We start from the raw sequence: 24,999 nt of genomic DNA on the forward strand, positions 1-24,999 counted from the left end.
CAAGTAGCTGAGAAGGGAAAAGCCCTTGGTATACTGACCCAAAACATTTCCGTAATGAGGCTTACTCATTTGTTAACAAGTAACTCATATTTTTGAAAATTTCAAAATGTCATAATTTATTAGTGTTGCTTTTGGAAGGATGGATTTCATGAGGCATCCAATTATGAAATAAAATTTCCCACCTGGTGAGAAAAAGGCTAACCCATCATCTGCGCTTTCAGCAACTTATCATCACAGATCACAGATCACCACAACCAATATAATAATAATGGAAAAATTTGAAATATTGAAGAATTACCAAAAGGTGACTCAGACATGAAGTGAACAAATGCTGTTGGAAAAATGGCGCTGATAAAGTTGCTTGACACAGGATTGCCACACCTCCAATTTGTAAAAACCGCAATACTTGCAAGGAGTAATAAAGCCAAGCGCACTAAAACGAGGTATGCCTGTAAATAGTTCCCTAAGAAATCTGAAGAGGATTTTCGCTTAAAAAAAAAAAAAAAGGCAAAATAGCTTTCACTGTTTTGCCCCGAGCTCCGGTGGAGGTAGTACGCCTAGGAGAAGGGAAAGTGGCACCACCCAGCTCCTTCCCTGGGAACTACAGTCAGCATGAAGCCGCCGTAGATTTGAATTGTGTCTTTGAACATCTGTGCCTTTTTTCTCCATGTATTTTGTTCATCTCTTAACAAGATGTGTCCTAAGGTATGAGAAAAGCCTAAGAGAGATTATTTTTCGGGTTTGGGACCACTGAAAAAATTTTCCATAATAATTAACGGTAATTGTTTCTTCCCTTTATTCACTTCAGCTGAGGAAAGACTTCATAGGACTCTCTCCATTCGGATCTGGGTGTATGGGGGGGGGCGGAACTTGTAGTCTTATCAGCTATGCAAGTTGAGTATGGAGGAATAGGGATGAACAGGAGGGTCAGTAGGATTGGCTCTATGTTTAAACGCCCGAGCTGCTCATGAGCTTTTCCAGTACTTGTCAGAATAATCTCCATTAGCAGTATCCTGGTTGGGGCAAAGTTGTGACTAGTCTAAAAACTGTCTCCCATCCAAGTACTAAACAGCCCCACCCTGCTTAGCTTCCGAGATCAGACGAGATCGGGAGCGTTCAGGGTGGTATGGCCGTCTCGTCAAAGTAATTAAAATATCCTTACACTTAATTGGTTAACTCAATCAAAAAACATTTATGCATACGTATTTAGGATTGGGACGGGTCAAGAAATTAAGTGAAACGTGAGATATCCTTGTAGTGGTAGATCCAGACTCATTAAAAAGGTAATTTCATAACCAGGGATGGGAGTGGGAAGGTGGAGTCTCCCAGGCAGGTTCCTGGAGAAGCCAGGCTTGGGTTCTGTTCCAGAAGTGACTCCAGCGAGAAAGGTTGGGTGATAACCTTAACGTTTCAATCCATTTCCTACTGGTACACCTTTACTCCAACTTTTTACAGGTTTTTTTTGTTTTTGTTTTTTTACAGGTTGGTTACACGCCGCCAACCTTCCTCCTTTAGCTACTCCGCCCCAAGCTCCGGCACTTTCACGGCTCGCTCCTTCACCCACGCCCCCTGCTTCTGGACCTAAGTTCGGACCAATACAGTTGCACCCCACGGGTCACGGGACCAGAGAGGCCAGCCAATTGGAGACCAACTATAACCGCAAAGAGGAGATGTCTTTTAGTGGTACCTTTGGACCAATGAGGAGCAATGACTATGCACCTGCTCTGGGCGCGTAACGGAGGACGCGCGCCTTCCTGAAACACGTGACCAGTGAGCAGAAGCAGCCTAGCCCCACCTCCTGGTCTGGAGGTAACGCGATGGGCCACGCTTCCAATGGCTCGCAGAACCTCTCGTCACGTGCAGTTTTTGCAGGCCCAGCGGCCTCCGGGAAGTCATGTGACAGTTGACGTTACCGCGGCGCTCCCCAATGGAAAAAAAGAGCTGCCTTGGCAGGACCAAGAATTGATTTGTCGCCACTAATAACAGCACGGCCGGGGCGGGGATAACCTATCACGTGCTTGCGGGACGGAATCGGGCGGGGTACGCCACTGGTTGCGGGGCGAGCTGGGCGCGAGGCGCGCAGGCGCCCTGGGCACCCGGTAGCGGCGGCGGCGGCGGTGGCTGCGGAGACGGCAGCGGCGAAGAGAGCCGGATCCTTGGCTGGAGCAGGAGGCGGTGGTGGGGGCCATGGCGGCAGACGGAGAGCGATCCCCGCTGCTCTCCGAGCCCATCGACGGTGGCGCCGGCGGCAACGGATTAGTGGGGCCGGGCGGGAGTGGGGCTGGGCCCGGGGGAGGCCTGACCCCATCCGCACCACCGTACGGAGCCGGTAAACATGCCCCGCCCCAGGGTAAGCCGGGGTGGGTCCGAGGTGTTCCCGGGGGTACTCTGAGACGCGGGAGGGGGCGGGGCCCAGGGCGGAGGCGGGGCCCAGGCGTCAGGTGCGGAGTAGTTGCACCTGTGACTGGGTGAAGCTCTCTTCCTTTCGCAATTGCCACGGAGCTTGGGAAAGGAAGGGGCTTCTGGGGAAGTTGATCGAAGCACGGATTATAAGCCCGCCGAGCTAGGTCAGAAGGGTTGAGGACCAAAAAGAGTTCCCTGACCCTTTGGAGCATTAGTGGGGGTGTCTGCAAGTGATGCCACCCTCTTTTATACTTTCCAGCATTTCCCCCGTTCCCTGAGGGACACCCAGCCGTGTTGCCTGGGGAGGACCCGCCCCCCTACTCACCCCTGACCAGCCCGGACAGTGGGAGTGCCCCCATGATCACCTGCCGAGTCTGCCAGTCTCTCATCAACGTGGAAGGCAAGATGCATCAGCATGTAGTCAAATGTGGCGTCTGCAATGAAGCCACTGTGAGTTATACAGATCTGTGAAATGGGCCCTGTTTCCTAGATCCTCTTTCTGATCCCTCGATTCTAGACCCTTGACCTTCAGGTGTTAGCTAAGTGATAGTCATGAAACCCCGGTTTCAGTTCCAGGAGTCTCACACCACCATTTCCCCAGAAGCCACTCACCAAAGCTAATGTTTACCGTCCTGCATCTTCACACCTATCCTGGATACTTAAGCCTAGTCTTTATTTGCAAATCTCATGCTATATGCTTTTCTTTCATCTCTCTGTCCTGGCTAAGACCTTATCTCTCTGATCTCTCCTCAGAAGGTGTTTTTGGAGGAAATGGAAGGGATTGGAATTAGAGGTTTGCTTACCGATGTCCTCATTATTCTCTAGCCAATCAAGAATGCACCTCCAGGGAAAAAATATGTTCGGTGCCCCTGTAACTGTCTCCTTATCTGCAAAGTGACTTCCCAGCGGATTGCCTGCCCTCGGCCCTACTGGTAAGAGGCATAAGGTGGGGAAGGGCATCAGTGGGAAAAATTGGAAAGCCGTAAAAGGGATGAATGTTTGCAGAGAATGTAAAGGTGAGAGAGCCTGGTGTTTATTTAGAAGGAAAAAAGACTGCGGACCATTGTACCTTTAGAATGCTATAGCTATCTTACTCATCTCACAATAAAAAGATTGGGATGAAATGGTGTCTTATAGGAAATAGAGAGTCTAAGGGGCTGGGTGAATTAGCATGAGATAAAAGGGAAATTAGAGACCTGAAGTTTAAGCAGTGTTATTCCTCAATTCCCTGGGGGTAGTGTTGGGGTGGGGCGGGGTACATTACATGTACAGAGAAGTAGAGGAACTTAGGCAGGGAGTGGGGGATGTGAAGGAGGGATAGTGTGGAAACCTTTAGGATTAAAAATTATTTAAACATAGTCATTTTCTCCTTTATAGCAAAAGAATCATCAACCTGGGGCCCGTGCATCCAGGACCTCTGAGTCCAGAACCACAACCTATGGGTGTCAGGGTCATCTGTGGACATTGCAAGAATACTTTCCTGGTGAGGAGGAGTATTGGGAAGCCTTGAGAAGGAGGGGGAGAAACAGAAGTAATCATAAATGTATTTCTGAGTTATGATAATGAATCCTAAGAAGGCTTGTTCTAATTTCCCTTATGTTCCATTTCCTACCTTCCCCTGCCCCAGGGCCTTCACTGGACATGACCCTGCTTCTGTTAATTGGTTTCTTCCTTTTTTGTTCTCCATAGTGGACAGAGTTCACAGACCGAACTTTGGCCCGTTGCCCTCACTGCCGGAAAGTGTAAGTGATTGGAGAGTGGCATTGTTGAGCTGGTAATTGTTAACATGTGCAGGAAAACCTATAGGGCCATTGCAAACATCCATCCGTTTGCCTCCCCACAGGTCATCTATTGGGCGCAGATATCCACGAAAGAGATGTATCTGCTGCTTCTTGCTTGGCTTACTCTTGGCCGTCACTGCCACTGGCCTTGCTGTGAGTAACCTTGATCCAACCCCTCTCGTTCTTCAGCCTCATCTCCATAGCCTAAGATTGGGGAAATGGCTACCCTAAAAACAGTGAAAGAAACTGAGGGATTTTTGTTTATTTTGTCTTGTTTTAATACCTAGGTGAGCTGAAGTCGAAGGTAACGGATAATCTTCATTGTTACTATGGGAGTAAAAAACAGCCATCTTCTTTATGCAGAAGATAGGGCAATGGAGAAGTGGGTTAAATTAAGAGTTGCTGTTAGGAAATCTGTCAGACACTAAGAAAAACTGACAGATGTGTGGGATTGTATGACTAATGTACCTGCCTAGGGGAAGGGAGCAGAACTGGGCCTTTAAGAAGGTCCCTGAAAGTGGATACACATGGATAGGGGACCAGGGATTGAAGCTTCCATTCTGTTACTGGGGTTTCTAGAAAGTGGTCAGAGCTCAACAGTAACGCCGTCTTTCTTCCTTCATCAGTTTGGCACCTGGAAGCATGCACGGCGATATGGAGGCATCTATGCAGCCTGGGCACTTGTCATCTTACTGGCTGTGCTGTGTTTGGGCCGGGCCCTTTACTGGGCCTGTATGAAGGTCAGCCACCCTGTCCAGAACTTCTCCTGAGCTCCACGAGGACCCACAGACTGTGCCTGGCCCCTCCCTGGTGGGGACAGTGACACTACAAAGGGAACTGTGGTAAAAGGCTCCCTAGGCTTCTGTAAGGAGAGCCAAGCAGCTGCCTTCCTTTTCCCTGGGGAGAGGTAGGAAGGAACCAGGCCCTCACCTAGGTTTGGAGGGGTAGAGACCACTGCTGGCCATCTGCTTTCCTCCAAGGGCTGCTGTGTTTAGGGTGAAATAGGCAGAATGTTGCCCCTAAACCTGGGTCCTAAAAGAGGGTTCTAGCCTTGTCCTTCCTGATATGCTCCCTGAGAGCCATTCCTGTCCCTTAAACATTCCAGGGCAGGGTGGCCATGGGTAGCCCTGGGGGTTCCCTCCCTCTTGTGCACCATTAGGACCTTGCTGCTGCTATTGCACTTCACCAGGGGCTGGCTCTGGCCTCAGTACCCTCAGTCTCCTCTCCCCCCATTCCGTGTCCTGGGGGGGGTGGGGTCAGCCGCTGCTCTGTACAGAACCACAGGAACTGATGTGTATATAACTATTTAATGTGGGGTATGTTCCCTTAGTCCTGTATTTCCCTTAATTCCTCCTTCCAACCTTACCCCCTAGTTGCAGTATTTAACTGGGCTGGGTAGGGTTGCTCTGTCTTGGGGGAGGCTAGGGATCCATCCTGTGCTTGTAAATAAATAAGGTCATGACTATCCTTTTCCAGTTGTTTATGTGTGAAAAAACGAGGGGAATTTGTAGCCCCACAAAGGGGTAGAATACAAAGACAGCAAGGCTGGAACTATGGCTCTTTATTTTCATGTGGACAATTCAAAATCATCAGTAGCTTTTGTTTAATGTAAAAAAAAAAAAAAAAATTAGGGGTTTAAAGAAAAGCATCAGTAGGAGACTGGCTGAAGGATTCGTATTTTTAGAAGGGAAATACAGTGCAGATATCTCTAGAGAGCAGTTTTTAAAGAAGTTTGGGGAGGTTAAGTTTTAAAGCTAGCTTGGGGGGGGCTTATTTCCCAGGTTTAAAGTAATTTGGGGGCGGTGTCACAGTGCTAAGTATAAGGTGATAGGACAGTGGTCACTGCCCAGGGCCTTGGAACGGATCTTGCTGTCACACAATGCAGGTAACAGAGAGTGAGACAACAAAAAGTAATCAAGGCGCCAACCGACATTTTTGGATCGAGCATTCATCATGTAGGTCCAAAAGGTATAGGCATAGGCCGTGTTGGGGTAGAGGTGCCGGAAGCTGTCAGCCAGTGGCACGGCCTGTAGTAATTCCCCAAAGCCTTGACGCTCTTGTGGAGTGAAGCCCGCATTCTTTTTGTTTCCCTTGGGGTTGCGAAGGTCGATTTCTTCATGAGCCACATTGAGGTCCCCACACAGCACAAGGGGCTTGCGGGAAGCCAAACCCTTCAGGAACTTGCGAAAGGCTTCATCCCAGCGCTGCCGGTACTCCAAGCGTACCAGACCTCGGCCTGCATTAGGTACATAGGCTGTTACTAGCACAAACGTGTCAAATTCAGCCACGATCACTCGGCCTTCCTGATCATGTTCCTCCTCACCTACAGAAACGATGAAACAAAATCAGCATAAAAAAGTGTAAGGGGTGGCTCAGTCGTTAAGTGTCTGCCTTCAGCTCAGGTCATGATCCTAGGGCGGTCCTGGGATCGAGCAACGCGGGAGGCCTGCTTCTCCTCCTCCCACTCCCCCTGCTTGTGTTCCCTCTCTTGCTGTGTCTCTGTCAAATAAAATCTTTTGAAAAAAGTGTAAGAAAAGGGAAAGTAAAGAAACATTAGGGGCTGGAGTGGGGTATTAGCAATTGGTTTGGAAGAGTTCAGGGATTAGGAATCAACAGGGTCTCACCAATGCCATAGGAGACTTTGAGGGGGCACTGGCGGGAGAGCAGGCCCACACCACTGTACCCTTCCTTGTCTGAAGGAGCTGACCAGTACTGATGGGATAGTCCAGGTAACTCTTGAAGTTCAGCTGGTAGTTTCTTCTCTGAACATTTGGTCTCTTGGAGGCAGAGGATATCTGGGGCTTCTTCCTTTACCCACTGTGAGTGAAATGAGAAGTAGGAAAAGTACTGTCAATTCAGACATTTACTGAAGACTGTGCCAAATACTAGAGCTACACTGCTTAGACACAGTCACTGCTTAAGTTTAAGAGTCTAGTAAGCATTGGGGCGTCTGGGTGGCTCAGTCGGTTAAACGTCTGCCTTCAGCTCAGGTCATGATTTCAGGGTCCTGGGTGAGCCCTGGGTTGGGCTCCTTGCTCAGTGGGGAGTCTGCTTCTCCCTCTCCGTTTGCCCCCCCACCCTCCCCCACCCCCCGCCTTGTGCACTCTCTCATAAAGTATTAAGAAGAAAGTCTGGTAAGCACAACATCTAAACAACTGGAAAAAGATAAAATGAGTGTTACATTCAATATTGAAGAGATTGTATTTTTTCATAGGCAATGGATGACACGTAAGACTTTTAAGCAGTATTTTTACAATTTTAAGTAAACTCTGGGCCACATGTGGGGCTCCAACTCACCATGCCCCAACTGAACCAGCCAGGCACCCCTAAACAGTAATTATTTAAATGAAAGATATACTGGAAATGAAATGAAGCAAGTCCAATAACAAGATTTTTGTAACATGCTGGGAAAGAGATGAAGCCATTAATTAAAACAATGGAAATGGAGTTGAAAAAATGGACACGAGAAATACAGTAGTTCTGGGGCGCCTGGGTGGCTCAGTCGTTAAGCGTCTGCCTTCGGCTCAGGTCATGATCCCAGAGTCCTGGGATCGAGCCCTGCATCGGGCTCCCTGCTCCCCGGGAAGCCTGCTTCTCCCTCTCCCACTACCCCTCTCGCTGTGTCGCTTTCTATCAAATAAATAAAATATTTAAAAAAAGAAAGAAATACAGCAGTTATAACTTGGTGAAGCCCCCTCCTTTTAACTCACACAAAAAAACACACACAAAGGAAAAATAAAACCTACATGTTGGGACTAAAATGGGAAAAGGTGGTTAAATCCCAAGATCATGCAATATTAAACAATGTCCCTTCCCACTCCCTGTATTCCACTCACATCTAAACCTTTCTTCTTAATCCAGGCCCGAAGCCCATCCACATTCCAGGAGCAGATCTTGAGGGTGGCCGATTTACCATTGGGCGAGGTTTTCTGATCTGGGGGGTCCTCATACAGGACTGGCCCCTCTCCTGCCTCTTTTTCGTTTTTCTTTGTTCCCACCTTACTCTTCTTGGCTTCTGGCTCTATAAAATAATATACATTTATAAAAAGTTGTCAGAAAGCAACTTTGATCCGATTTACTATAGACCCACTGAGAGCCTACAGTTGCTGCGACTTTACAAACTGCCAAGAACAGAGTAGGTTCCCACTTCCCGTTCACCGAAGGAATCGGAAACCCCCCCACGGCAGTCTCTAGGGAGAGGGGCTCATTTCGTTCTCTTACCAATCTTAGGTTCTTCCCCGTCTTCTGCCACAGCTCCCTTTTTCCCACGCTTCGGCATCACTGTAACGAACGCCCTCCTGAACTTGTACCACGTCGCCCACCGAAGCAGTATTTTTACCCCGTTACCTGCACACGAGAGGTCGTGAAACCAGCTAAGGCTGGGGAAAGACTCTTCCCTCGGGCGCCCCCGAACTAGGTACCACCTTTCAAACCATATTATCTCTGAACCCTTTCCCCGCCTCCAGGCACCACAGGCCCTCCAGCCCCTCACCCACAAGACTAGATCATTTCAGGGTGCCTTGAGCCGTCCTCGCGAGATCTGTCCTCCGGCCAATCGAGGGCCTTAATTTAGGCTTCTGACTTAGGCTTGCGGATCAGACGTCCAAGAAGCCCCTCTGCTGGGCAAACAAGAGCAACCCTGTATCTGACCTGCTCGGGACTCAGCCTGGCTCCTCCTTACCCGAACACAAAGAGTCGTGCACGCTGTGCCCCACGTGGGTAACTGGAGTGGTCACGTGACACGAGGCGCGCCGCCTCAGGCGGAGGAATGCGAGTGACTGGCCTGTCTGTGACCACGTGACAGAGAGGCTCGGCCTTCCCCGCTCCCCGCCTCCAAGTCTCCAAGGGACTGAAGGCCCCAGCCTTTCATTCTTGGGCTGTTTATCGGCGTGCCAGATGCACGACTCATTCTGCCACCCCGACCGAAGATTCCCAGTGCTGGGCAAGAGGGAAAAAAGTCAGTGAAGATGTCTGGGCTGAACCACGGGAGAGAAGTAAGGGAATGGATAGGAATATAAGGAGCAGATGCCGGCTCAGCGTCCCTGGCAGTTAGGAGGACAGGTTTTGAAGGGGCCTTGACGGGGGCGGGGCTGGCGCGAACGCGCGACCCGCGGGAGTTCTTTGGGGTTAGCCCGGGGCGCGCTGGGTGCCCGGCACCTGGGGCCTGTAGTCTTCTTGTGCGTTCCGGAATCTGCGGCCCCGCGCGGCCTGGTGAGGGCTCCCGGGCTCCAGTGGTAGCTAGCCCTCCCGTTGTTTTCTCCCAGGCTCGGCCATGCCGACGGTGCTGGGGTTTGAAGGCAGCGCTAACAAGATTGGCGTGGGAGTGGTCCGGGATGGCACGGTGCTGGCGAACCCGCGGCGGACTTACGTCACGCCTCCGGGCACAGGTGCGTGTGTGGGGAACTTAGAGTTCAGCGCGCGCTTCTCCGCACGGCAGCACCTTCCATCTGCCTAAACGCTAGCAAAGTAGGGCGTGGAGCGCATTGTCCCCTCGTAGAATTTTTGATCCGAGTCTCTGAGATTTATGTGACAGTATTAACATCACAAGGCTGATGGTTAGAAGAGTCGTAGGCATTTGGACCTGTATCTTCTGGGTTTGTTTTGCTTTTATTGAGCGCCTTTTATATGCTAATCGGCTGCTGGATACAAAAGTAGATGTTACGAACTGCTATAGAGTCGGACATATAAGCAAAACTTTACAGTATGAACAGTATAATGTAGATGCAATCACAATTATCTAGAATGAGAAGAAGTGTAAAGACTTCCACCTTGGGTGTTAGGAACAGCAATATTTGTGTTCAGTATTTGGTTTTGGACTTACGTTCCTTACTCTTTAAATGGAAATAATAATACCTGCATTATTGGGTCTTGAGAAATAAATGAAATTACCAAACATATTACAGCTTTTAACAAATATTATTTCTAAGTTATTATGTTGTATTTTGTCTACCCTCCCCTAAAATTCCTGTATATAAAGGAGAAGAGAACTGACTAGGTTATACCTGAAAAACCTCCCTGAACAGGTGATGTTGTGACGGGTTACTCGTTAGAAAAAATATGTATCTTATGTTTAGCACTCACTTTTCTGGCATTTTGGCACCAGGAATACAAAGATAAATAAAATAGCCAGTGCTTTATGATACTCATGGTAACTGGGAAGCTACAAATAATTCTCTAATTCTTATATATCTAATTCAGTGTTTAAAGTATAATCGTGTGGGCGCCTGGGTGGCTCAGTTGGTTAAGCGACTGCCTTCGGCTCAGGTCATGATCCTGGAGTCCCGGGATCGAGTCCTGCATCGGGCTACCTGCTCAGCAGGGAGTCTGCTTCTCCCTCTCCTGCTCCCCCCTTTTGTGCTCTCTCTCTCACTCTCTCTCTCAAATAAATAAATAAAATCTTAAAAAAAAAAAAAAGTATAATCGTGTGATCGTGCATGGGGTTTGTAGGGTCACAGAGATCACCAAAGGGTATTAGGTAGGTATCACTCGAATTGAGTCCTGAAGGCTGAGTTGGATTTGGGTATGAAGAAGAGCATTTCTGAGAGCTGATAAGCCTAGCTAAACAGGCTAGAAAGAGTGTATCTGAAAACCTGGAAGACAAGATGCTTGAGGAGAGTGAGAGGGACTCTTCTACACTGTGTAAATGTTAAAAACAAAATAGCCAGTTGTTTTACCAGTAAAATGGGTTTATTCAGGAATAGTAGAGAATTGCAATTTGGTCAGGGAATCTATGGCAAAACCGTAGACGAGTCTGGAGAACAAGCAAAAGGGGTAGTTGGGAGGGGCTCTAATTTAAAAAAGTCCATTGATGGGGTGCCAGGTTGGCTCAGTCAGAAGAACATGTGACTCTTGATCTCGGAGTTGTGAGTTTAAGCCCCATGTTGGGTGTGGAGATGACTTAAATAAGACAAAAAAAAAAAAAATCTTAAAAAGTCCATTAAAGTAAACCGAGAATTCCAAGTGTAGTGGCTTTTCATTGGCTGGAAAATCTCTTCCTCTTGCTGGGGTGGTAAGTTATAGGCTTCTTCCTGTTGGGAATGCAAGGTATGTTCTCTTCCCATTGGGGTCTGCAATTGAGAAGGAGTGGTAGGGTGTGAAAGCTTCCCCTTCTGGCCTCCTGACTCCATTTTAAATGAGATTTCTTTTACTCTGTTTCACAGCTACTTAAACAGCTGCTTTTGACTTCTACCTACCTTTGCTATAGAAAAACCCTATGATCTCTGACCTGTGTCCATCTCCTAGGATTCCTTCCAGGTGATACTGCTAGGCATCACCGAGCTGTTATCCTGGACCTGCTACAGGAGGCACTGACAGAGGCTGGATTAACCTCCCAGGATATTGATTGCATTGCCTACACGAAAGGTATAACTGGGAGAGTGGTTGACAATGGAAGAATATACCTGGAGCTTGGCTAGGTTAGAATAGCCCGCTGTTCTCCTCTCCTACCACCAGTACCCCTACCTCACCTCTCACATCCCTTACTTTCCCCAGCCTTGGTTTTCCCATTGTCCATAGGATTATCCATAGGATTCTAACTCCCATTTCTGTCCCCCCTAGGCCCTGGCATGGGTGCCCCACTGGTTTCTGTGGCTGTTGTGGCCCGCACTGTGGCCCAGCTGTGGAATAAGCCATTGCTGGGTGTGAACCACTGTATAGGCCACATTGAGATGGGCCGCCTTATCACTGGAGCCACCAGCCCAACTGTGCTGTATGTCAGTGGAGGAAATACACAGGTATTTGGAGTACTCCATCATTCCCTCTTGATTTCTAAGGCACTGTACCAGCAACTTTCATGTGGTACCTCAGTGGTGGTAACTGCAAGAACAAAGCTGGGCTCATCTGAACCTAAAATGTTATACGCTAGAAAACTCACAAGAAAGTTTGCAGTATTGCAGATTTGGGCAGGATGATCACAACGTTGGATGGCATTCATTCATTTTTTCATTTATTTATTTATAAGATTGTATGCATTTATTTGAGAGAGAGAGCATGAGCAGGGGAGAGAGGCAGAGGGAGAGGAATCTGCTCTGGGAATCCTCAGGGTACATATAGGCTTCTGAGATAAGAGCTATGAGAAAGTACCTATTCAGGGTTTGGGTGAGTTCTTTTGTTCCCTTTTTTATTGGAAGCTGCAGCGGCCATATTGATCCTCTGCTATGTTCTTCCCCAAAGCCAAATACTCCTCTTTACAGACTTGAGGTTTCATGGACATCCTCATCACCCTTAGGTGATTGCATATTCAGAACGTCGTTACCGCATCTTTGGGGAAACCATCGATATTGCTGTGGGTAATTGTCTGGATCGTTTTGCTCGAGTGCTGAAGGTAAGCCACGGGGGCTAGAGAAAACATAAGGTGTGGATAAATTCTGGGGAGCCATGGAAATGGAAGTAGAAAGTAGTAAATTAGCTTCTTTTGCTTCCTAGATATCTGACTCCATCCTCTTTTTCCTTCTGCTAGATTTCCAATGACCCAAGTCCAGGCTACAATATTGAACAGATGGCAAAGCGGTAAGGGGACATAAGGTGGAAGGAGGCTGACTGGTGGGGCTTCCGGGATTTCCCTGTATATACAGTAAGGAGGTTTGGGAGGGCTTTGGAGGGTGAGCAGCCAGCTGACTAGAGGCTTAGTGCCTTGTACACTCACTCCCACGTAGAGGCAAGAAGCTAGTTGAGCTGCCATATACAGTAAAGGGGATGGACGTCTCATTCTCGGGGATCCTGTCTTTCATTGAGGTGAGTGTGGGACCGGTGAGGAGAGAGCACTGTCATGCTTTTCAATGAGGCATATCTGTTTTGTTCACCACTGTATTTCCTGCCTATAGTTTAGTTCTGGTCTATGTTAGATGCTGAATAAATTCATTTAGCAGATACTTATTAAACAGTTTCTGTGTGCCAGCCACTGTTTTAGGCAGTGGCAATACAGGATAGAGCAAAATAAAAATCCCTGTGTACTTGGAGCTTACATTCTAATGAGGGAGGGGGGTGACAAATAAAGAAATAAGCCGGGGGAAATAATAAAATAAAAAGGGTCAGCTAGTGATAAGCGTTATGGAGAAAGTTAAGCCGAGTAAGGGGTTGGGGGATTGTGGGTGCCAGGGCAGGCATTTATAATTATTGAATCCCGAACGAATGTTGCCCGTTCTATAGCTCAGTGCCAGTGAAGAGCAAAGTGTGATGTAGACAGACTGGTAAGTTGAACTGTGGTGAGACACGGTGATCCTCCAGGTGCACTAATTTTTGCTCTCATGTCATCCCCAAACCACAACTCCTTGTTTTATTTATTTTTTTCATCTTTAATTATAGGATGTAGCCCAGCGGATGCTGGCCACAGACGAATGTACTCCTGAGGATTTATGTTTCTCTCTGCAGGTAATGGGATAAAAAGCTGGGAGAGAAAGTTGGGACTGGAGGAGCTTTTATATAGTAGAGCAGAACTAAGCTGGGCTCTCCTCTGGTGTTCTCATTTTATCTGTCGCCCACAGGAAACCGTGTTTGCAATGCTGGTAGAGATCACAGAGCGAGCCATGGCACATTGTGGCTCTCAGGAGGCCCTCATCGTGGGAGGTGTGGGGTGTATGTATCTTTGAACTGTGCCCCTCTTTTCCTGTTCTTGGACATTAGTGTCTCCCTCCTACTAGTCTAAATCTCTTAAGGGTTTGGGGAAATTAGAAGTTTCTTCTTCCCAACCCTTGCCCCTTAAACCCCTACTTCATTTTTGTAAGTAAACACACATGAGGTGTGTTTGAGGTGTACAGCTGAATCATGCGGAAAGGGCTAAAACCAAGGCAACCCAACCCCCTACCTCTTCATAGGTAATTTGAGGCTACAGGAAATGATGGAGACAATGTGCCAGGAACGTGGAGCCCGGCTTTTTGCCACAGATGAGAGGTAAAGGTCCTTTCCCTTTCTTGATTTCTTCTTTTTTTCTCCAACGACTATGATTCTCCACCCGTGAATCCCAAATTTATTATCTTTTTTCTTCCCAGATTCTGCATTGACAATGGAGCCATGATAGCTCAGGCTGGCTGGGAGATGTTTCGGGCAGGGCACAGGACCCCCCTCAGTGATTCTGGGATCACACAGAGGTGTGTACCCTTCTGGAGGGGGTAGATAGGATTATATGGGAGGTAGGCAAAAATCAGCAGGGAAGAGGGTCCAGAATCATGAGGGCAAAGAGGAATGGAAGAAACTAAGGGGTAGCTGTCCACCAAGTTTTCCGTGTTTTTTCACAGGTATCGGACAGATGAAGTAGAAGTGACCTGGAGGGACTAACGAGGTTAACAGGATCAGAGTAGATAGTGCCCTAAGTGGAGCCTCCAGGAACTTGGGCCTTAATCTCTGTCCTGACCTGGGTGTCCTGGCAAGGCTGTGGACTCCTGTCTCCCATCCTTTGAAACTCAAGTTGACTCAGCAATAAAATATTTTTGGTTTGGTATGTTGGTAATTGGTTTGTGTTACTCAAGAATGATACAAAGTTGGCCCTGGATAAATTCCTGTTGATGGGGTGAGTGGATGAGGAGGCAGGGGTCAGAGCAGGGTCTTGGCTGACCAGGGCTGCTGCTCTGAGCTAAGATGGAAGGGGCATCTTAGATGCTTGCCTAACATCCCCTTAATAATAGTGTTCGCATTACTAATACTGTTTTAGTGTCCTGCTTTGTGCCAACTGCGTTGTGTTTGTCATCTCATTTACTTTCTCTGAAGTAGGTTCTCAGGACTTGCCTCAAAATAGCCTGGAGCCAGGTCTTATTCTGTACTGATTTGTAACTGAAGAGTAAAACTTCCTTCTCCGTGCACTTACTCGTGCATACTCCTCTGTACACTTCCAGGGCAGGCTCGTGAGGGTGCCCCGATCCTTCCTGGTCACAGCTGCCGGAACTAATGTCGTCATGGCCTTTCTCTTGTTTGTCAGTCACCAGCAGAAGTCCCAAACTACCAAGTCGCCTCCCAGCTTTGCACTCTAATAACCATTACTCTCCACCCCTTTTTTGTTCCTTCTCAAATTCTTTTGTGCTCTCTGGAACTAATAGCTGGTTATTAGTAAAATTACCTATGTCCTCACCCTCTCTTCTGAATGTTCTCTTTACATTCCTGCTCAGAGCCCCGGTGTCTCCTGGGGACTCTGCTTCTCCTACCACCTCTAGTGGTGCTGTTTTCTCTCCCCCACATCCTCTGTACCCCTGGCCCTGGAGATGGTACGGGTGTCCTCATTTTTCCTCACACTGTGTTCAGTCGATTCTTTTTCATCCCTACCACACCTTAGCTTTGAAACTCATACCATTCTTAAGATTATACCATGCCGCAACCGCTCCTGTCAGATTTCGATTTTAGGGGCGCCTAGATGGCTTAGTTGGTTAAGCATCTGCCTTCGGCTCAGGTCATGATCCCAGGGTCTCGGGGATTAAGCCCCATGTTGGGCTCCCTGCTCAGTGGGGAGTCTGCTCCCTCTCCGTCCCTCCCCCTCGCTTGTGGTCTCCCTCTCTCTCAAATAAATAAAATCTTAAAAAACCCCCAAATCTCAATTTTAGTACCTGTATGGATCATCCTTCTAACACTGGTCTCAGCCCTGTGCTCCTCTGGTGATCTTGTCCTCCACCCCCACTGCAGCTACTCATTCCCTTGGTCCTAGTCTAGACCTACAGCTCCTCCGTATCTCGATCTCAGACATCCCTCCTGTCTTTCCAGTTCATTCCCTTTAGTGCACTGAACCTAACAGTTCTCTTTATCAGGCCCTGCCGTCTGTTGATCTTCCTTTCCCCTGACCTCATCCCCTATGTGTCTTCATTGCCCTCCAGCTAAACTCCAGTCATGAGCACTTCACTACAAACGCCTCACCTCCTTTGCCTTTCTTGCTTTTGTCATGCTTCAACTCTTCACATACTTGATTCCTAGAGCCACGCAGCTGAAAGGGCTAGTGAAAAACAGGCTGACTCGTCTTAAGTTAAATCCATCATCCTAAAACTTAGGCCACCTTGCAATATTCCCTAGTCCTTTCACTTGCTCTCTTTCCAATAACCGTTTTATACCTTCTGGCCCCTCAAATCTATGTCTCCTCTGCTTCTCACTCTTACTTTGGCTCCTATTTTAGTGAGAAAGATAGAAGCAGAGAACATTCACGAGCTCCCACCACTACATCTAACCACCTTCCAGTATTTATTCCAATGTACTCTGCTTTCCTTTTTGTTCCTGTATTAACGTTAATACCTGTTACTGTATACTCAGTTGGGATTGATTTTGCTCCCCAGAGGACATTTGATTGTCACAACTGGGAGACAGGGCTACTGGGTAGAGGCCAGTGATGCTGCAGAATACCCTGCAATGCACAGAACAGCTCCCCACACAAAGAATTCCCTAGGCTAAAATGTCATTGGTGTCAAGGTTGAGAAACTGCGCCATAAACAAACTGTCCGTGCTCCTGTCCAACTACTTCTAAGGTCCATCCCATCCTCTAGCCTTTCAGGGCATCTCTCAACAGTTCTTTCTCCTCTTCTGTAGAGTCCATATTTCCCTTTCTTTCCTAGATCTTCTCAGCACACAGTTATGCTTTCATTTTCCTCATCTTAAAACACATGATTACCTCTTGAGCCCATTTTCCCCTTTTAGTTGCTTCCCATTTTTCTGCTCCATTTTGTAGCAAAACATCTTAAAAGAGTTGTTCCCAATTCCTCTCAACCAACTCCCTATGAAGTCCACTCCACCAAGGCTATTCTTTTTTTTTTTTTAAGATTGTATTTATTTATTTGAGAGGGAGAGAGAGCACACATGTGTACATGAGCAGGGGGAGGGGCAAAGGGAGAGGGAGAAGCAAACTCCCCGCTGAGCAGGGGCTCCATCCCAGGACCCGGAGATCATGACCTGAGCCACCCACCAAGGCTGTTCTTATCACGGTCACCAATGATTTCACATAGCTGACTCTAATGGCAGATTCAGCTTCATCCCATGTAGGCGATCAGCAGCATTTGACACTCCCTCTTTGAAATATTTTCTTTACTTGGCTTTAGGACACGTTCTCTGGTTTGCCTCCTAGCTTACTAACTGCTCTTTGTCTCCTTTGCTGGTTTCTCCTCATTTCCACAAGCTAGTAACTCTAGGGTTCAGTCCTTGGACCGCTTCTCTATTTTCACACACCTTCAAGTGATTTCGTCCAGTCTTATACATTAAAATCATTTCTTTTTCAAGGTTTTATTTATTTGACAGAGAGATAGCGAGAGAGGGAACACAAGTGGGGGAGTGGGAGAGGGAGAAGCAGGCTTCCTGTGGAGCAAGGAGCCTGATGCGGGGCTCGATCCCAGGACCTTGGGATCATGACCTGAGCCGAAGGCAGACGCTTAACGACTGAGCCACCCAGACGTTCCACATTAAAATCATTTCAATGTGGATGACTCCCGATATTTTAGCCCCAACCTGGACTTCTGTTCTGAATATCTAGCTGCCGATTGGCATCTCAACTTGGATGGCTGATAGGCATCTCAAATTTGGCATACACAAAACTGAGCTTTTTTTCTCCCCATCTTCATGCTGCAGACTTCCCTATTTCAGTGAATGACAACCCCATCCTTCTAGTTGTTCATGTCAAAGCGCGCTGGCACCTCTTTTTCATCTCATCCAATTCATCAAATCACACCGACTTTACCTTCAGAATATATCCAGAATCCTGTTTCTTACTTCCACTTCTGCTACCCTGGACCAAGCTAGAATTCTGTCTCTGAGATTATTGCAGTAGCTGGTGTTATCTGCTTCTACCACTGTCCATCCACTTAAGGTCCATTTTCAACGCAGCACCCAGAGTGAATAGTGTTACCGTAGAAGCCAAATTATGTCACACTGCTGCTCAAAACCCTCTGTGTCTTCCTATATTGGAGTAAAAACTAGAGTCCTTCAAAGGCCTGTGAGACCCTCCATGATCTGCCCTGCCTCCACTTACTGTTTTGACCTCATTTCCTGCTACTCACCTTGTTGACTCTGCTCCAGCAACAGTGGTCTTTTTGTTTTTCCTTAAACACTGAAGACGTGCCAGCCCCTCAAGGTCTTCGTACTTGTTGCTCCCTCTGCTTCGAAAGCTCTTCCTCAGCTAGAGCTTGTTCCAGCAGTCTCATAATCTTTGTCTTTTCTCAAAGTTTTTCCTGTTTCTAGTGAGGCCTTCCTGACAACCCTACTTAAAATTACACTTCTCCAGCACTTTCTAGCCCCTTCCCTGTTTTATTTCACTTCTTAGCACTTACCATCTTCTAATCTAATAGTTTTATTTGGTTTGTTGTTTGACTCCTCCCATTAAAATACAAACTCCATGAGACAAGAGATTTTTGTTTTATTCATTGCCATGTAATCTCCCAGTACTTAGAATAGGGTGGATATTCAGTTACCATTTGCTGAATGAATGGATAAATTGATGTGGAGGTAAACCAGAGATAAAGACTATCAAGTAAGAATTGGGCCAAAAGATAAAAAGAATTAGGATTATATGCACTTGGGAAAAGAGTAAGTTTCTGGTTACATACTCTTTTTGGTTAAGTAGAAAGTGCTGATAAACACTTTTTTCAAAAAAAACAAAACAAAAAACCACTTTTTTCATTGACAAAGGATAGACCCATAAATGGGTTGAAAATACACTAAGACATGGACGTTTACAATCACATTTTGGAGTGGAAGATAGAGTGTTTGGGATACAGGTAAAAAGATAAATTCTTCTTGAATATATTTGAGAACAAGAATGATCTCTGCCTCTCTAGGCTTGGGGAGTTAATTTTATAAATGGGAATCAAGCATGTTATTATGTATTAGCCTCGGGTATTTATTTGTAAGTTTTTTTTTAATATTATGGGATGGAATGGATCTTGGAGGGAGGACCTTCTTTAGCACTGTAGACCCAGCTGGTACTGCTTAGCAGGAGACTTCTTTCTTTAGGGAGCTTTGGGCTCTTGGCTGAGGCTTCTCAAGATAGCCTCACAGTTTTGTAAAATCAAGAGACTAAAAGCATGGCTCCTTGAGTCCTAAATGGTGGACTTCTCCTAGCTCAGTCTCTCCCGAGTCTCTTATTGGCAGTACAGGGTCAGTGTGTTCTGCTGATTTCCACGAGTGAAGGCACTGGGGGATTGTCAGGCCCCTGGACAGCATGCAACTGAGTCATATATAGGGCCCCAGGGCAGGCTGATTAAAGGATCTGAGGTAGGCTCCTGTTACAGAAGGCAGTGTGAGGAAGGGAGCCTGTTCTTCAGTTTACCTAGCCATTGGACTAGCTGTACCCCTGGGATCTTTGCTCTGTAGTTTGGATTTCCTCAAATTCATGACTACGAGGGCAGCATCCTGGGAATATTGCCATAGGACTTCATGAAGATACATGCCACTCAGACTACACGATTAGGAAGAATGAGCAGAGGAGAGGTGAGCACCATGGTCAGTTCCTACTCTGGGACAATTTCCCCACTTGCTGGCACTGTTCCTGAATACCTACTTTTGATTTGCCTGTAAGTCCTGCTCAGGGATGTAGCCTGAAGGAACAGGAATGTTGAAAGAAGTACATTTAGGGTTTCCCCTTTGGTGGTTCTTCTGCTTCTCTGGTATAAGGCCACCGTATCTTCAAAAGCCTTTTGGCTGCAGAAAAAAGAAACCCCAGATTCAGCAAGCAACAGAGATCAGCTCTTCCCCACCTATTGGGGGATTTTAGAGAGGATTTTAGGGAGAAACCAAGAATATTAGGCTTCTCCATCTCACAGCACAATGAGGGAGGCTGGGAACACCCTGATTCCTGTGGCATCTGCTCTGCCATGGAGCATCCTTCCCCAGGGAGGCCTACTCTGTCTACCCTGCCCCTCCTGGATTTGGGGGAGCTAGTTTCCTTTTATGGCTAGAGCAGGGATTGAAAACTCAAAAGCCTGTAAGAACCAGACATACAATATCAAAGACTAAAGTGGACCAGGTGGGAACTTGTGGCGAACGGAAGAATACGTGCCCTGTCCTATGGAACAGCAACTTAATTCGCTCCAGCTGAGTGTGTCCTGTGGGATGGAGGCCCCAAACTACCAGATGCATGTTAAATATTGGCAGTTAATTTTAAAAATTGTAAATTCTGTACAATCTGAACTAAACTTGTGCAGGTAAGATCCAGTCCAGCGGCCACCAGTGTTCAACCTCTGGTCTAGAGACTCCCTCACCAGAAGTTCTTGACATGGTCCTGCACATTGATCAAGCTTACTGAATCAGATAGCGCCACGTGGTAGATGCCCACCTGGACCGAAGAGCTCCAGTTCACATCTGCTGAGGAAGGGGGTGCAGAATGACTAGAGGTGGGGCCTCATTTCTCAGGCAGGAGAGGAAATGAATTACTGTTGGTAGTTCCGGGTTTCTTATGGGTGTTGGCCTTGTGCTGTATCTCATGTCCTCATTCCCTTACCTGCCTGCCCACTTACCAGGTTTCTTACAGAATGTGTAGAGCAGCAACAGAAGGATAAGCAACATAGCAATGAGTGCTGCCCACCAAGTGAGAAGGAACACGGTGAGCGGGCAGAGCAGAGAGCCCACGAGGGAGAGCCAGGGCCTGTACCAGTGGAAGGAAGGACACCAGACGGCAGGGGAGAGTGAATGCAGCCTATCTCTTGTCCAAGCCTCAGTACCATCCACTCCTGCACCGCAAGGGTACTCCTCCAACTCTCCCACGTCCTCCCAATCCAGAGGCTGACCCCATGCTAATACATGCCCACACTAACCAGGGAACCACGTAAGGGAGGCGTGGAAACAACCAAAGTTGACAAGGGCATAGGAGCAGAGGAAAAAGTTGGAGATGACGGGGGTGGTGTTCAGATCAGCTTTGGGAGAGATGAAAGGTCAGAAGGTCGGTCTCCAAATGAGTCATGGGTTTGAGGTCTAGAGAGACAAGGACAGCAGATTCTGGCTTCCTTCCCCCATACCCTAAAGCCCTAAAAGTCAGAGGTAGGGCAGTGAGGGGCACTGTAGCCTGGGAAAGGTGATTCATGAGGGCCTGTGTAGGGGTGGAGGAGGAGTGCTCACTGATAAGGATGAAGGAGCAATAAGGAATGTGAGCGGAGGGCCTCACATAGGTTCATGCTTCTTGTCTTAGCTTTTCCCAAAAGAGCCCATGACGGTACAGTTTGTTCTGGCACAGCAACTCTAAGAGGGCATGGCAATCACTGGGGAACGGTCCCAGGAAGAGGGAGAATGATTGCTCCCTCCTCCTCTCGAGAGGCAGGAGGGAGTGAGGAGCACAGGGGAAAGAGCTGAGGGAGCTTAGGGGTATTAACGGGAAGAACGGATGACAGTAGAGTGCAGTGGGACGCCTGGTAATATGGGATGGGAAAACAGGGGAGGCAGGTGGAAGAGAGATCCCCTCCCCAAACTTTGCTTGATGTACAGGCAGACTTTGAATTTTGCTATGTGAGCTTGGACTGTCTCTACACCGGCCAACCAGTCATCTCCACCTCCCTACATCATCATCTAACTCCTGGTTGCTGAGACGGAGCCCTCTTGTACTCCTCCTCCTCCTCCAAAAATTATACTCTTAGGATGGCCCTAGACTCTACCTACATTTTCTCCTTTTCCCCCCAAGCCTCTTGGTAAGATACCAACTAACCTGGAAGACTTTGGGGGTTGAAACAAAGCAAGAAAGGGCAGAGGACAGAATGGCACTGAAGATTCTGGGCAGACATCAGGGGGCTAGAGGCAGACACCATGCTCAGTGCATTCCACTCATATTTTTACCTAGCTTTCCCACAGGTTGCTAGACATATTAAATTTTATCTTGTCTTTGCAGGTTTTACCCCACCCATATGAATCCCCTTAGGTCATTATTGGTTTTTGAGCATCTACTCTGTGCCAGGCAATGGGCTAGGTAGGGTTTACCCCTCTCATCTTCCCCTCTGGTTCACTCACCTGGTGGTAATCAGAGAGGGCATATAAGCAGGACCCTTGTTCTGGACAACTGTGGAAATCCTAGCTGTACTGATACTCTGGCCCCAGGCAGCTCCCATTCCGCACACCCACGTTAGTCCTATTTCCTGGATCTTCTCCAATCATACAGGAGCCTGGGAATGAGATTGGGAACACACGTTCCTTCGTGGGGAGAGAACCACATCGCAGAGCAGTAGGACTGTCTAGGTACCATCAGTGCCAAAGGGCGGAATGGAAGTTTGTATGTAAGATGGGAGTGGGGGGAATACAATTTTTTTTCCTTTTTTTTTTTCCAAAAGATTTTATTTATTTATTTGAGAGAGAGAATGAGAGACAGCACGAGAGGGAAGAGGGTCAGAGGGAGAAGCAGACCCCCCGCCGAGCAGGGAGCCCGAAGTGGGACTTGATCCCGGGACTCCAGGATCATGACCCGAGCCGAAGGCAGTCGCTTAACCAACTGAGCCGCCCAGGTGCCCCTTTTTTTCCTTTTTTAAAAAAGATTTTTATATGGGCGCCTGGGTGGCTCAGTTGGTTAAGCGACTGCCTTCGGCTCAGGTCATGATCCTGGAGTCCTGGGATCGAGTCCCACATCGGGCTCCCTGCTCGGCGGGGAGCCTGCTTCTGCCTCTGACCCTCCCCCCTCTCATGTGCTCTCTCTATCTCATTCTCTCTCTCAAATAAATAAATAAAATCTTAAAAAAAAAAGATTTTTATGTATTTATTTGAGAGAGGGAGAAAGCCTACGAGGAGGGGGGAGGGGCAGAGGGAGAAGCAGGCTGTCCACTGAGCAGGGAGCCCCACGCAGGGCTTGATCCCAGAAGCCTGGGACCATGACCCAACCTGAAGGCAGATGCTCAACCCACTGAGCCACCCAGATGCCCCAGGAATACCAAATTTGATAATCAAAGAACACCACACAATTTTTTAGTGAAATGAGGGATGGGGAGAAATGGTGAAGGGAGGTGAGGGGCTACCTGCATGTAAACTACTTCTAATGTGATTGATGAAGTCTCTTGCTCATTTCATCACCTATATCCTCAGTGCTCAGAGAGGCAGAAAGCAGGGTTCCAGGTCATTCTGCACAGAAGGCTGGAGTGGAGGGCCTTACCACTTGTGGCAGAGATCCCCAGGTAGGAAAGTGTCCACATGATGGCAAGGATAGCTGTAGCAGGGTCCTGGAAACAAAAGTGGAATCATTAGTGGTGAGAGAAGGGGGCAGATGACGAGTATGCTCCATACCTTGGTGTGGTTCTCACTCTGAGGTCTCCAGAGATATTGGTCCCTGTGAGTACCCCAGTGGCTAAGGAGAAGAAGATGGAAAACATACCAAAGAAACTGCCCTCTGGACCTCATCACTGTGGGACCATATTTTCCAAGAAAATTTGTATTTATGTAAAAGAACAGAGAGAAAAACTGGGTTTTTGAGGGGGCAATTCCTGGCTTCCCTTCATTCAGCCAAGATCATAACCCCTGTACCCAGTTTACTGTCAGTGACTTAGGTTATGCTAGGACAAATAAGGCAAGATTGTAAACTAGCCAGCCCAGGGACTTGTAGGACTCTGAGTGTTCTGATGGTTAACTTGCAAATGACATACAGAATCAGAAGTCACGGGGTCTTTTCTGGGGAGGCTTGGGCTAATGAGGTACCCTGCTCCGAGGAGAGGTAACATTCTGAGGCATGCATCCCCTTAATACATTTCTCAGCCAGCTTCCCATTGTCTCACCTGGGTACTCAAAGAAGCAAGTGGCTTGTCAGCTGGGGTTTGTGAGGAGGAATGTTCTAGCAGATAGTCGATAAAAGAGAGGATCGGGGGGGTGCCTAGGTGGCTCAGTCGGTTAAGCATCTGCCTTGTGTTCAGGTCATGATCCCAGAGTCCTGGGACCCACCAGGAGAGTCTGCTTCTCCCCCTGTTCCTCCCCCTGCCCCTGCTTGTGCTTGCGCACTCTCTCAATCTCAAATAAATAAATAAAATCTTAAAAAAAAAGAGAGAGGGGGGATCAGGAAGATCATTTGGAGGAATACCATGGGTGACAAAAAAAAAAAAAAAATGAGTGGAAGGGGAGAAAGAACTCCTCCTCCTCACTCTCCTCTCCCATCCTCTAAGTTCCCTTCCCATCAGCCTCTTCCCAGAAAGGAGTCTGGCTAAATGGGTGTCCTTTTCCTTCTTGCCTCAAATTGTAAAGTTTCCCTTCCCTTGCCAGAGGGGTAGATCTCAAGATTGTAAATATCTGGGAGCAGGAAACGGCATTTCTCATCTGGTAGTCTTGTCTAGTGCTCATCCCAGTAGATCCCTAGAATGAGTCCTTATTTTTCCCTTAAAGAGTTGGCATATGGAGTCTGTTCCAGCAAATCTGTCCATTTTCAGGTTGGGTCCCTGAGAACCTGCTCTGCCAGCTACACACACACACACACACACACACACACACACACACACACACAATTCCACATCTCCCCACGTTTGGCCCTTTCCAGATCTGTCCAGCTCTCACGGCCATCCCCTCAGTTACTCTCACCCCCCACCTTGACTCCCTGGCCACTGCCTTGGACCTCCACTCCACACTGGCCATTGCTAAGCACAAAAGGACAGTCATGGTCACCATGCCGACCAACCCTAACTTATTTTCCAGATCTATGTTAGGTAGGTGCACCCATGCTCCTGGAAGGGCAGAACGCAGAGGTAGTGGATTACAGAGACTTTAGTGACTGATTTGATGCCTCCACCTGATTCTTAAAATGACTTGTCCAGGCTGGAGTCACAAAAAGTGCAGGCTGGTGGTCAGCGGACTTGGGAAAAGGGCGTATCAAAGGAGGGGATGAACATTACCAGGAGCAGGTTTGAAAAGATCTCTGTGAAGCCTGCCTTGTGCCTAGCCAGGACTTGTTAGCCAAGCGAAGATGATCCAGATGGAACTGCCA

The 24,999-nt window shown here is 47.7% G+C and overlaps 3 protein-coding genes across 6 annotated transcripts; 2 read left to right on the forward strand and 1 right to left on the reverse strand.

The window, feature by feature from the left end:
• The first annotated feature begins 2,019 nt into the window (after window positions 1–2,019).
• PIP4P1 (phosphatidylinositol-4,5-bisphosphate 4-phosphatase 1) lies at window positions 2,020–5,649 on the forward strand. Of its 2 annotated transcripts, none has more exons than XM_021695685.1 (7): window positions 2,020–2,350; window positions 2,663–2,853; window positions 3,229–3,335; window positions 3,781–3,886; window positions 4,093–4,145; window positions 4,247–4,337; window positions 4,811–5,649. In XM_021695685.1, exons 1-7 carry the CDS (start codon window positions 2,188–2,190, stop codon window positions 4,952–4,954), a joined length of 855 nt encoding a protein of 284 aa, XP_021551360.1. In that variant the 5' UTR covers window positions 2,020–2,187; the 3' UTR covers window positions 4,955–5,649. The 2 variants fall into 2 exon arrangements, with proteins under 2 accessions (XP_021551360.1, XP_021551361.1); XM_021695686.1 differs by having other exon boundaries at window positions 2,020–2,329.
• Window positions 5,650–5,730: 81 nt separating this feature from the next.
• Window positions 5,731–8,884, reverse strand: APEX1 (apurinic/apyrimidinic endodeoxyribonuclease 1). 3 transcript variants are annotated; one of them, XM_021695682.1, is made up of 5 exons: window positions 8,835–8,884; window positions 8,406–8,531; window positions 8,021–8,205; window positions 6,809–7,001; window positions 5,731–6,507 (listed from the first exon to the last, which is right to left on the reverse strand). In XM_021695682.1, the coding sequence occupies exons 2-5, from the start codon at window positions 8,461–8,463 to the stop codon at window positions 5,990–5,992; spliced, it is 954 nt and encodes a 317-aa protein (XP_021551357.1). In that variant the 5' UTR covers window positions 8,464–8,531; window positions 8,835–8,884; the 3' UTR covers window positions 5,731–5,989. The 3 variants fall into 3 exon arrangements, with proteins under 3 accessions (XP_021551357.1, XP_021551358.1, XP_021551356.1); XM_021695683.1 differs by having other exon boundaries at window positions 8,681–8,862; XM_021695681.1 differs by having other exon boundaries at window positions 8,677–8,862.
• A 395-nt stretch (window positions 8,885–9,279) lies between these two features.
• LOC110585233 (O-sialoglycoprotein endopeptidase) lies at window positions 9,280–14,567 on the forward strand. The gene is made up of 11 exons (XM_021695422.2): window positions 9,280–9,571; window positions 11,427–11,546; window positions 11,742–11,917; window positions 12,412–12,507; window positions 12,643–12,692; window positions 12,839–12,917; window positions 13,488–13,553; window positions 13,667–13,757; window positions 13,997–14,072; window positions 14,171–14,269; window positions 14,417–14,567. Exons 1-11 carry the CDS (start codon window positions 9,457–9,459, stop codon window positions 14,454–14,456), a joined length of 1,008 nt encoding a protein of 335 aa, XP_021551097.1. The 5' UTR covers window positions 9,280–9,456; the 3' UTR covers window positions 14,457–14,567.
• Window positions 14,568–24,999: the final 10,432 nt, after the last annotated feature.

This window comes from Neomonachus schauinslandi, chromosome 9, assembly GCF_002201575.2.
Source record: "Neomonachus schauinslandi chromosome 9, ASM220157v2, whole genome shotgun sequence".
Lineage (NCBI taxonomy): Eukaryota > Metazoa > Chordata > Mammalia > Carnivora > Phocidae > Neomonachus > Neomonachus schauinslandi.

Bases quoted from the DNA above. Each gene is read 5' to 3' on its own strand.
- PIP4P1 (XM_021695685.1), top strand. From the start codon at position 2,188: ATGGCGGCAGACGGAGAGCGATCCCCGCTGCTCTCCGAGCCCATCGAC. The intron at 3,336-3,780 runs GTAAGAGGCATA...TCTCCTTTATAG, and splicing joins GCCTGCCCTCGGCCCTACTG to CAAAAGAATCATCAACCTGG. The intron at 4,146-4,246 runs GTAAGTGATTGG...GCCTCCCCACAG, and splicing joins TGCCCTCACTGCCGGAAAGT to GTCATCTATTGGGCGCAGAT.
- APEX1 (XM_021695682.1), bottom strand. From the start codon at position 8,463: ATGCCGAAGCGTGGGAAAAAGGGAGCTGTGGCAGAAGACGGGGAAGAA. The intron at 7,002-8,020 runs GTGAGTGGAATA...TTTCACTCACAG, and splicing joins TTAAGAAGAAAGGTTTAGAT to TGGGTAAAGGAAGAAGCCCC. The intron at 6,508-6,808 runs GTGAGACCCTGT...TCGTTTCTGTAG, and splicing joins CAAAGTCTCCTATGGCATTG to GTGAGGAGGAACATGATCAG.
- LOC110585233 (XM_021695422.2), top strand. From the start codon at position 9,457: ATGCCGACGGTGCTGGGGTTTGAAGGCAGCGCTAACAAGATTGGCGTG. The intron at 13,758-13,996 runs GTATGTATCTTT...ACCTCTTCATAG, and splicing joins CATCGTGGGAGGTGTGGGGT to GTAATTTGAGGCTACAGGAA. The intron at 14,270-14,416 runs GTGTGTACCCTT...GTTTTTTCACAG, and splicing joins GATTCTGGGATCACACAGAG to GTATCGGACAGATGAAGTAG.